This window comes from Mesocricetus auratus, unplaced genomic scaffold (assembly GCF_017639785.1).
Source record: "Mesocricetus auratus isolate SY011 unplaced genomic scaffold, BCM_Maur_2.0 Super-Scaffold_100001, whole genome shotgun sequence".
Taxonomy (NCBI): Eukaryota; Metazoa; Chordata; class Mammalia; order Rodentia; family Cricetidae; genus Mesocricetus; species Mesocricetus auratus.
The window spans coordinates 2,369,962-2,382,376 of NW_024429187.1; the positions used below are offsets into that span (position 1 = coordinate 2,369,962).

At 39.2% G+C, this 12,415-nt stretch overlaps 2 protein-coding genes across 2 annotated transcripts; one reads left to right on the forward strand and one right to left on the reverse strand.

Moving 5' to 3' along the window:
- Positions 1 to 1,779: 1,779 nt before the first annotated feature.
- Smim10l1 (small integral membrane protein 10 like 1) lies at positions 1,780 to 3,935 on the forward strand. Its single transcript, XM_040743741.1, has one exon. The coding sequence runs from the start codon at positions 1,957 to 1,959 to the stop codon at positions 2,158 to 2,160; it is 204 nt and encodes a 67-aa protein (XP_040599675.1). The 5' UTR covers positions 1,780 to 1,956; the 3' UTR covers positions 2,161 to 3,935.
- Positions 3,936 to 9,039: 5,104 nt separating this feature from the next.
- On the reverse strand, positions 9,040 to 11,738 carry Tas2r42 (taste 2 receptor member 42). Its single transcript, XM_040743740.1, has one exon. It carries the CDS (start codon positions 11,385 to 11,387, stop codon positions 10,446 to 10,448), a length of 942 nt encoding a protein of 313 aa, XP_040599674.1. The 5' UTR covers positions 11,388 to 11,738; the 3' UTR covers positions 9,040 to 10,445.
- Between the last annotated feature and the right edge of the window lie 677 nt (positions 11,739 to 12,415).

Genomic DNA, 12,415 nt, shown 5'->3' on the forward strand with positions numbered 1-12,415 from the left:
AAAGGGTAATAATAACTCTACATAAGTGATAATATTCTTATAACCTTTATAAACTTCTAATTGGCAAAGATTTCTAACCCAAACTCGTAGCAATCCTCCTGCCGCAGCTTCCGAAGCGCTGTGGTTACGGGTTGTACCACTGACGCCTAGCTTCTAGGTCTATCTTCTCACCTAAGCATCCCTGCCAGCACTATGCTGATGGAATTTACTCACATTGCTGCATGCGCATGCACTTCCTTCCCCTGCATTTCTCCCCAGGACTTTTATCATGAAGACATGTTGGGCTTTGTCAAAGGCCTTTTCTACATCTTGCGGGAGGATTTTGTGATTGTCTTTATTTCCATTGATATGATTTATTACACTATTGACTTATGCGTACTCAATTATTCCTGCATCTCCAGAATAAACCCAACTTGGTTGTGGCAGACGATCTTTTCGCTATATCAAACTTCGTTGTTAGTACTATAGCATGTGTTCATCATGGATAGTGGCCTGCAATTTTCTTTATTTGATGTGTCCTTACCTGGCTCTGTATTAGAGTAATATTGGTTTTGTCGAAAAAGTTTGGGAGTGCTACTGTGTTTCCTTTTTTTCTCTCTTGCTGTTTTACTTTCTTCCTTTCTTCTTAATAATTTAAGAAGTATTGGATGTAAGGTTTTGAAAGAGTAGCTGGAGTGAGGGAATGGCTACAAGATGGTCATGTAGGCTTTGAATTGTATAGTAAGTGCTGTAAGTAGAGACTGAGGGATCCTGTGGCTAAGGATAGGGCCCACAAATTATATGTTACAAAGGAAGCCAAATGTCCTATTGGTGAGAGGTAAGGGAAATGACCCTTTTGGCAGACAGGAACCCACTTCACAAGTTCCTGGAGGGATGCTGGCTTTTATGTAACCACCAGAAATCTTCCTACAGTTCAGGTTGAGTTCATTTTTGGATATTTGGACTTCCCTTAGAAGTCTGGGGAGTTGGGGTGTCCTTTCGACCTGACACTTTTAGAGCACAGGGAGGCTTTGAATATGTAACACATATATGCAGTTTAGGGTTAGATATGGAGCATTTTTAACAGTGATATGTAAAACTACACTGTATTCGAAAGTCATGATCAGCGACTAAATACATGCTGTATGCACACATGCAGCTAAATGGGGGAATTACTAAAAAAAAGTGCATCATATAAATGAAAAAAAAAAGAGAAAAGAAAACCATTGTGACTAATGGAGACTCACTTCTATAAGGATGCTAAGAAATGGAAATAGATAAAAGTAGTGCTCTCGTTCCTAGAGCTACTTGGGTTTTTCACCAGCGCATTTCCATGCAAAAAGCTGGATTCTATACTAATCTGAATTTTTTATGGGTTTATATTAAGGGGAGACACACCCATATATACACACTCACACACATCCTGAACAAAAAGGACATATGTATGTTTGCTTGTCATTTGCAATCTAAACAGTCCTAACACACAGGTAAATCCATAACTTAATAATGATGAACTTTCCACAGTTACAGCGTTCGTTACAAACGCAGACTCTTCTGCCTGTATCCGCGGTGGTGAGGTGGTCACCTTGCCTCCGCGTCACCGTAAACCTAACAGAATCCATCACAAAGCGGACAAACTCGTTGCAATACACCTTTGACCCTTGAAAACTGTGCGCCGCGGGCTGAACTATCAGCTTTGCTGAGCCAGTTCCTTTAAAGCGACAGCGATCTCTGCGCAGCCGTCCCCTCACAGGTTACATAACGGCCTGCGGCACGGCGGACCTTCCCCGGGGAGGCGGACAGGAAGGGGCGGAGCGCACGCAGCCCCGCGCCACCGGGGAGGGAGCGGCCGGAGGGCGCTGAGGCCGCGGCCCGCGCAGGAGGCAGCGGGAAGCCGGGTCGCCGAGTGGGCCAGCGCCCGGCCTTGCTCGGGAGCGCGCGGAGCAGCGGAGACCCCCGGCCGGGCGGGACAACGCCATGGCCCCCGCCGCCGTCCCGTCCGCCCTGGCGCTCAGGGCTGTGGGCCCCGCGGCCGCCACCCCGTACGGTGTCTTCTGCAAGGGGCTCTCCCGGACGCTGCTCGCCTTCTTCGAGCTGGCCTGGCAGCTGCGCATGAACTTCCCGTACTTCTACATCGCGGGCTCCGTGCTCCTCAACATCCGCCTGCAGGTACACATTTAGAGCCGCGCCTGCGTGGCCGGCCTCCGGGGACCCGGGACATGGCCGCCTCCCAGGCCGCCCCGCGCGCGCGGCCCTGCCGAGATGCCCGGGAAGAACGCGCAGACTTGCGAGAGAGCGCGCGCGCACGCGCGGACCGTCGGCTCCCAGCAGCCCCTCCCCGGGGTTTGGAGGTGGGAAAGCTTGCCGAGGCTGTTAGAGCCAGGATGACCCAGCAACAGAGAGACTGAGGCCCAAGGAAGTACCTAAAGAGTACACATCTGTAAATCCCTGGACAGCCTTAGGATGTGACAAAGGGCACGGGCTGCGTTATGAGGAAGGAAAACTTATAAGTTTTTCAAGAACTCATATTTACATACAGCTTATGTTCCGAATCAGTCTTTGAGAATATTGGACTGTGAGAAATTCTGGACTGAGAGCTAATCATTCAGAGGCCTCTTATGTCGTGAATGGGACCTGAAAAGCGTGTGTCTCTTCCTTCCTCAAGAGGAGACATTGAAACTGTGTGTCAAAGCCAGACTGCAGGAAAGCTTGTCCCCAATGCCAAATGTGACACAACGACTTTGAACGAATGGTGGGCGTGTGTGAAGATGTCCCTGTCAAAGACACATTGGAGCCAAAGAAAAGTCCAGTCATGGCGAAAGAATTGACTATTCTCTGATAGGAATGCAAATGGACCAAATGTGGCTTCCTTCTTTAAAGGGAATACTTAATTTTGGTTACACAGTAAAATGCAGATGTTACAAACCTTGTTGTGAAAATACAGTTGACAAGTGGAAGGACAAGAAAGTGCATGGATTGGTGGTGCCCTCCTGGAGTGGGAGGGATGGAAATGTATACATTGTTGGGAATGATAAGGATGTTCTGTGGATTATGGACAGCCTAAAGTTTAATACCTGCTAAATGGATGAAGTAACCTCATGAAGTAAACAGGAAATGCCTAAAGATGGAGTGGTGTGAATGTCCAAAAAAGATTGAATTCCTGGTATATGTGAATGTATGCTAGAGCTTTCCCCAAATGCGGGGTTAGTACTTACATTTTATTTTGAAATTAAAACTGAAGTCATTATAAACCCCATGAGAAATATTCAAAAATTATGCTGCTGTACCTCATGTGACTAATACTGTACTTGTAATTTAAGTGCTTGCTTAACAAGAAATGATTATGTAACATTGGGGAGCTTGAAGAGGAAGGAATGTTCCATACACACACACACACACACACACACATATATATATATATATATATATATATGGAAAGTCCATCAAGAACTGTTACAGAGGACTGAACATAAGGTTTAGTTGTAGAGTATTGCCTACCATGTATGTGACTCAAAGTTTGATCCCCAACACTACAAAAAAGATCTAAATATAAAAAGCAGCATAAACAATGATGAGGAAAATCAATGCAGACACATCTAAGAGTTAAAATAGTTATTTCTGAAAAAAGAAATGGGACTAGGGAGAGGAAATATGTGATTCACTTTTAATCATGTATATGATTTTCAATTGAAATCTAATTTAAAATATCTCATTTTTAAAAACTCCCTAGGTAATCATGTCTACCACAGGTTAAATGACATGGAAATCTGATGGGATTGAAATTCTAAAACATGCAGAACATGGTTAGTGCTTGATAATATATATTAATATAGAAGTATTCCACCAACTCTAGCTGGGAAGTAATTTTCATCTTATTTGTGATTTTCCTCATGTATAAATGTGATTGTATTCTTTTTAAATGCATGTGAGATGAATATACACTGTTGTAGGCGTGACATGGAAGTGGAATTGTCTCCGTTATTTCCTCATGATGAGCACATGTGAAGATAGTGCATGCTGTTTTAAAACCCCTCTGCTAGCTTTGTGAGCAAATTGCCAGCTTCCAGACTCTTCTGGGAAAATCTGATATTCAAAGATATTTGAAAAGATCCAGTGAGAGCCAGACATAGTTGTTCACAGCTATGATCCCAGTACTCAGGAGTTTGAGTTGGGACATCATGTGTTCAAGAGCAGCCTAGGCCACATAATGAAAAATCTGTCCCAAAGACACGAAAGCAAGAGTCCAGTGATTAAGAACAAAATATTGGCCGGGAGGTGGTGGCACATGCCTTTAATCCCAGCACTCGGTAGACAGAGGCAGGCAGATCTCTGTGAGTTCGAGGCTAGGCTGGACCGACAGCCTCCAAAATAATACAGGGAAACCCTGTCTCATAAAACCAAAAAAAAAAAAAATATTAAAAGGAAATTGAATGTTTCCTCAGTTTAATTCTAGGAAAGCATGAAGAAAAGCATGTGAACCTAAAGCTTTTACTTTTCTTTTGTTGTTGTATTTTGTTTGTGATTTTTCTTCCTCTACTTTTTCTTTGGTTTTCTTTTGTTTTTAATAGGGTTGTTCAGGAATTTGCTGTGTATCCCAGGCTAGCTTAGAACTCATGATCCTCCTGACATGTACCAGCAGGCGTTACTCTTGCCAGGTGGCATTTTAGATGTCACAAGAGTCGCAAGGCTGTTTGCGTAAGCTGCCTGTTGCCAAAAGTTTAGTCTAAATGAGTACTTTGAAGAGAAAAGTCGTCATTGTTTAATTGATAAAGAAATGTACCTGATGTGTTAAAGTATCAGAAAAATCCAGCTGTAATAGAACAGAAAAAGAGTGACTGCAGAAAGAGCTAGAAACATTCAGCTAGTAAAGTACATTTTGTAAAAGCTTGACCTAAGTTTGGTCGTCAGAGCCTTCATAATAATCCATGCTTGGTAGTATGCTTGCAGCCACAGTGCTAAGGAGAGGCAGAAAGAGATCCCTGGGGATCTCTGGACAGCCACCCTAGCCTACTTGGCAAGTTCCAAGATATTGAACGTCACTATCTTTAGCAATAAGGTGGACATTATACTTGGTGTTGAACCTCTAGCTGCCTCCTGCCCATCTCACATCTTCCCTATTTGATATCCTCCTTTTAGTCAATTTTTTAATCAGTTGAGTCCAATTCGTGTTACCCATATATGCATGGGTGTTGGGTCATCCACATTCCTGAAGAAAAAGTGATAATAGCTTTCTGCCTGTGACTCCTCAGCTGGGCGTTTAGCCTCAGGATCCCCTCCTTACTCCATGATGGAATCTTTGAACTGGCTTGATCTTGTGCTGCTCTAATGTAATTAATCACAGTTCATGTGTACAGTAGTCAAGTCATATCTAAAAGTTTGCAATTCATAGCACTCTTCCTCACCCTACCTTTTACATTCTTTCCTTCCTTTCATGATTTTTTAAACATATCTGTCAAGATGAGGTGGAGAATAACTGATATTCTTCTTTTGATTAATTCCTATCTTGTATCATAAATGTTAATTCACCATACAAAAGATTCTATAAGTTTAAGTTTCTAGTATAATCAGCCTCTATCTTGACTGCAGGCTATAATTAATTTGAGAGCTTTAGAAAAATATTAGGCATGTCATTACATGCTGCAATTCTACTACTCAAAAGGCTGAGTCAGGAAGATTTTCAGTTTGAGCCCCGCAGAAGTTATGTAGTGAATGATGGGCTATCCTGAGCCATGTGATGAGAGCCTTTCTCAATGTGCATTTCCTTTGAGCTTCCCCAGCACATGTTACTTCATTAGTGTGGAGCACACTGTCAGTATTCTGAGAGTTTATTAATGGGTACCTTAAAGCACCTGTCAGGCCCACATGCAAAGGAATTCTTTCTGGTTCCAGAATTGGAAAGAGCTAGATAATCCTAGATTTCATGGTATGGAAATCAAGAGACCTAGAAGTTACTAGTGCTTGAGAAATACTCCAAAGGTTATATAAAGGCCACCAGAAACAGAGTTATTGGTAGGCATGGTTTAAAAGTGACCAAAACATGGAAGTTATATTAAAAAAAATAAGAAAACAAGTCTAGTGATACTCACTGAAGAACATTTATGTTCAAAAGTACATTAAAGAGGAAACTCTATGAAGAAAACATACAGAATAATAATATATTGTCTGTCATAAACTATGAGTATATGAAAATGCAAGGGGATATTTGCATTTTTGAAAAGTTTATATAACTACAGATATTATTTATGATCATATGCTGAGCCACCTTTCATAATTTCTTTAAATGGTTGAGCTATATATGCTGCAGAAATTGTTACTGTATAAATATAATGTGTATTATAAAATGTTTCTACAGGTAACTTGATTAATCTCTATGCTGTAGTTGCAATCCAAAGTAGTCTAAGCATCTAATGATAGCTATAGTTAAAATCAGAAAACTTGGCTGTAGAGATGATTCAGCAGTTAAGAGCACTTGCTACTCTTGCAGAGACACAAGGTTCTGATCTCAGTAGCACATAGTGGTTCACAAGTATCTCTCACCCCAGTTCCAGGGGTACTGATCCCTCTTCTAGCCTCCACAGGCACCAGGAATATACATGTTGCACATACACACATGCAGGGAAATATACACATGAAAATAGAATTTAAAAATCAGAGAAAGATCATCATTGATTTCATGGTGTACTAGGCTAAAAATAAATAGCATTTCTCACCAAGGAATAGTGAAAAGTGCTTATGGAAATTCACTCTGATCTAATTAATACAAAACAATAAGAAATTTAAAACAATTGTCACAAAAAAACTGTTGCATTTGTGAATGACTTACCACCTTTTCTCACTAACATATTTCATTCCATTTAAATCACATAACCTTTTAAATCACTGGTGTGTGTGTGATATTCAAGTGAAATGATTTGCCCTTTTCTGTCTCCCCCACCACCTCAGCACACATCTGTAAGACTCCCAATGAGCTCTGTGGCCAACAGTGCCCAGTGGCAAGTGTACCCAACCTGTGACACTCTCATGTCCCATTAATTGCAAGATATTCATGAGTAAATAAATATGCCCACTTCTGTTATAGCTCTAAGACACTGACCTTGCCACCTTTTCCTTTGATAGACACTAAATTAAAGCCTTTTGGAGCTTTTTAGTTGTAAGAGATCTTAATATTTAAGGGAAAATGCTAACCCAAAGAGCCAGAGACCAGAACCAAAAGGTAAAGTGTCACATGTATCACCCTCATTTACAAAACAAAGGACTACAGTTGTTCCTCACAGTTCTCAGAGAATGTGGATGGTTAGTGTTAATTGTCCACTTGACAGATCTAGTATCCTCTACGAGATGGGCCTATGGGTGTGGCTGTGGGTCTTATCTTGATATTAATTGATGTGGGAATAACTATCTTAGTTGTGGGTAAGACCATTCCCTAGACAGGGGATCCTGGACTGTGCATGGAAGAAGGGAGCTGAACAACAACTGAATTCAGCTGTTTCCCGCTTGTGGGTGTGATGTGACTGCCTACTTCAAACTCCTGCCACTTGTTTTTCCTGCCATGATGGACTGACTATGCCTTGAACTGTGATGTAAAATAAGAGGCTTTAGTTCTTTCACCAGAGTATTTTATCACAGAAAAGGAGAAACAAAATTAAGATAGAGGAAAATACCCTTCCCCGGGTCTTCCTCACAACAAACGTAAGGTAGAGCTAACCTATGTTAGAAGGGCAGGCAAGGACCAGAGTTTAGGTTTAGAATGAGAGTGGCTAGGCATCTCCTTAGTCTCAGAGAGTATATTAGTTGTTTTATAACACACACACACACACACACACACACACACACACACACACACACCAGAAAATAACTAGAGAAGCTCTAAAATGAGATTTGGTGTACCAAATGCTTTTAACAAAATTTCATGTATTTTTTCTTGTGAATATCATAGATGGGCAGCATATTACCTGTTGTCTAAGGTGAGAGAATTTGGAAGGACTTTGTCATAATGTGAACAACCATTAAAATGGTCTAGTGAGATTTTGCTAGAAGTTACCCAAAAAGTAGCATATGACCCACCTGAGACTCATGTGTAAACCATTCTTGGTAGTCAGTATAGATACAGGTTTTTATCTGGTATATGTTTCCAGAAATAAGAAAGCATGCCTTGATGTACCTGATACCTTTAGAACTTGGCCTCAGAGTTTAGCCAGTTTCATTCCCAGACTCAGTTATTCCTCACCTGTCAACAGTCTACCTCTGTGAATGGAAAGAAGAAATCATTGCAAAAAATTTTTCAAAATGAACATTTATTTGTCAGGTAACAGGTTAGTAGTGAAAAAGAAGTAGTGAGTTCCCTGTTTCCCCAACATTTATTTAATCATTCCAGGTTGCATGCATTAGCCTGGGGTTGCATGTTTTGGCAGACGGTCTTATGCTGCTGAGAGACAGGGAGGATGGAGGCAGATGGAGACAGTGGTGGCACAGGGCTTGAGTTCAATTGACATTCAAACATGTGGATTACAAACTATTCACTGAAATAACCTAGCCTGTGGTCTGGGATTCATGTACTGATATTTTGACATTCTTCTACTGTCAAGAATAAGATCCCATTCTTTATATTTCTCTCTCCTAAAGTTTGCTTACGTGTAGGTTACTCTAGATGTACAGTAGCTCATTTACCACAAAAACCACTTCACTATAATCAAAAGTTGCTCACAAATTTACTTAATTAGCTTCTCTTAATTACCATATTCCAGTAACACTAAATACTAAATAAAATAAATTCTTCAAAATAAGAACAACATCAACATCTAAGGCTGATTTTACACTTTACATTTTCAATGCAAGATAATTAAAATGTAATTACTGAAGAACGTTTTGTTTTATAAAATGCAGATTATTAATAAATATATGCCATGTTATCATTAAAGACATCATCAACGTCATTCTTGCCATCTATTAGTAGAAGAACAACACAACTCAGATGTACTTGCGTAGAAAATATGAATAGTTCTATACCATTACCTTACTTATAATTCCACCAAGCCAAACCAGTAAGTGTGTATCATCATTTCGTTGCAGCTTGTTTTACCTTATGACTATATAAACAAATATAATGCCTAGTATACTGTGTGTAATGTCTAGAATCTGTACAATGTTATAATTCCTACTATCACAGTGCAAACATTATAGTAAACTTCCCCCACTGCTTCATTTGGAATTTACAGCTATCGTATCTACACTTAAATTACAGCTTTGTAAATACAACCATACATCCACAGTCCCCATTAAACTTGACATTTATTATAAACTTTGCCCTCTTCATCTAATATCTGTGTCTTGTGCTAAGAACTGTGGTGATCAGATTGAAATGAAATGAGTGAACAGATACATTGTCATTCCCAGACTTGCTATCTTGTAGTAGCAACATGTGATTCTGAAGTAAAGGTTAATTTTATTTTTGGGAGACCATAACAAGACCATAACACGATAGACATACTGATTTCTGCCACTGTGAATATACTGCCTGTGTATTACATGCTGCTCTAGAATTAAGAAAAATTAGAAAAGGTGTAGAATCAGAAAAAATATTTATAATACTTCTAAGGTTCCTCCTGTTCTCATATAATCACCTTATTCCATGAGTATCAACAATGCTTTAATAACAAAGATATGCTTTTTTCATTTAAGAAAAATGAGAAATGAGACATGGTAGTGCAAGTCTTTAATTCTAGAACAAACCAGCCTGGTCTATATAGCAAGTTACTATTTCAAAAAACTAACACTTAAGTATTCAAACTGTTCCATATACCTTCCATACAGATACAGGTCATCCAAACTGTTGGGGCTAGAAAGATGGCTCAGCAATTAAGACCACTTGTCTAGCACAAGACCCAGGTTTACTTCCCAGAACTCACATAGTCACTCACACTGACCTGTAACTCTAGTTCCTGGGAATTCAATACCATCTTCTGACCCAAATGCACACCAGGCATACATGTGATGCACAGGAACACATGCAGACAAAATACTCATACACACAAATAAATCTAAAAACATGAAAGGAAAACTAAAAATAATCTAAGCTGTGAAGTGATGTTTTTCTCTCTAATTTTAGATTTTTTTAAAATTTCCTATCAACATTTCGCGTATCGTCTGCCTGTTTAGGTTTACAAGCTACCTTGATATTAGATTTTTGTGAACCTACCTTGTGAATTATAATGACTTCTTGCCTGTGAAATTAACTCTTTGATTCCTGTTAAAATGTTTGAGACTATTAGTTTTGATTACCAGTGCTGTAAATAGACAACGAAAAAGATAGATTTGTGTTTTCTAGCCCGTGTGCCAATTATCATAAAAACAAGATGCTTAAGGAGCCTTTCATGTATGTTCACTTAGTCGTCTGCTGTGTTCTTTTAAGTACTGACACGAAATGTTGATAGGAGATTAAAACCTTATGAGGTTTCCCATTTACTTACTCACTTAGTAAAGATTCCAGAAAATCTATGAAAGGAGAGGATCATCTCTTGCAACTGACTTTTAGCATGCTGAAGGGCCCTCAATGCTGTATGCCGAAGCTTGCTATTCCCCAGGATCAGAATAAATGAATGACTTAATGGAAAGATAATTAATGTTATCAAAACAAAATTAGTTGACCTGCTGGTTGGGAAAAAAATAAATAACCAGCGTGCCAGCTGCATGAAAAAAATGTGAAGCATAAAGAGAATGAGGAAAGACAATAGCATTTTCATAGCCTTCTTGTGGACCTTGGTTCTAGAGTCTTCAAAGCTGGTGGAAATGAGGTTGAGGTTTCTGGAGTGTTTCACCAAGGACAAAAATAAAAGGAACAATGATGCCAGGGACACAAGAAATGGGACCAAGTACATCAGGTCAAAAGCAATTAGGCTTTTAACAGCAATAGCCTTAGTTGTGTCTGGAAATAAAGTCAGATTGCTTTCAATGATCATGTGAATTTCCCTCAAAATAGGAAGTGTTTCAAGCAGTAGAAAATAAAAAATCAGTAAGAACAAAGAAAATACAAGAAAAACAACAACCACAATTCTCATTCTCCACTTCAACCAGAGGAAAAGTGGGTGAGAGAAGTGGGCAATTTTGAGGAAGTAGAAAATGCTGAGGCAGGTGGCAAACCATGTAGACAGTTGATCAGTCACAACCCATAATATGTCAGAACATTGTATTAGACTGTAAGAATGATAGGCATGAGGATCTACTTGTAGTATGACTGCATCAGTAAACACCACAAGCAGAGAGCTGATTCTGGAAACTGCCAAGCAGATCAGGATGAAGTTGACGAAGGTGATTTTCTGGTTCTTGACCCAGTCAGAGCAGTTTATCAATCCAATGAACATATTCCCCAGTATTCCAGTGGTGAATCCTGCTGTTACCAGTATCATATACATTTGATCCAGTCTGGCAATCAGCCTTACAGAAGAAAGGGATCCAACTTCTATGGCTTTGCTTTGCTGGTCAGCTCTGAATCAAACGTGCATGGATCTTCATCTTCTTTCCTTTTTCTTAATCATTTCAGCTTTGATCAGAAATCCTTCCTCTGGGTAGTGCTTCACAGATACTTGAGGAAATTCTAAATCCTGGGTACTTGTCTTTTATTTAACTTTAATCCCACTCCTAATCCATAAAGATATGTTTATGAATACAGTCTCATAAATTTTTATTCAAAAGTATTTTAAAAGAATTTTAAAATTCTAATCCAAATGGTCACTATGCCTAAATCACTGGCGTGGCTTAAATTTCCCCCTGAAATAGTGATTGAAAAAATATAGTCAAATATATTAAAATACAAATTTGAATCAGATTTTTTTCATTGATTTGTATAATGCTTTCCTCCTTACCTGAAATACTACACTCTCTGTAACTAGATATCTTTGTTCTTATTCAAAGAAACCACTTTAGAAAGTTCTCAATAATTTAGTTATGGAGTCCACAACCTGTATTATATTTGCAATATGCTTGATTTTATAAAAAAAAACAATTAAAAAACAAAACATTAAGAAATACATAGAACAGTGGCAACTGGGAGAACTAATAATGTAGTGTATAGACAGAAAAAAAACTATAGTCAGCAATCATCCTTCTAGGAGAAAAGAGAGATATGACATTTGAATCTTGGATATACTTAGAATTTAAGAAAAATTAACAAGTTAGATTTTGGGCCAGCTAAATAGTCTACAAAAAGATATGCACATCAAACTACATTTCTGAGAATAAAGCCTTGCAGCTGGTAATTTGCTGTGGCTTCCTTCTAGATGTTTCTCAAGTATCTCTGAGTGATGTTCACAATAGTCTTCCAGGTGTTGCTTTTTACCATTGTATGTAATGTGTTTGTTTTGACCTGAGGTATGACTGTAGGTTTAGCCTTAAATGACAACTAAAGAACTGCTTTACATGACATTTTTAAAGGGAAAGAAGA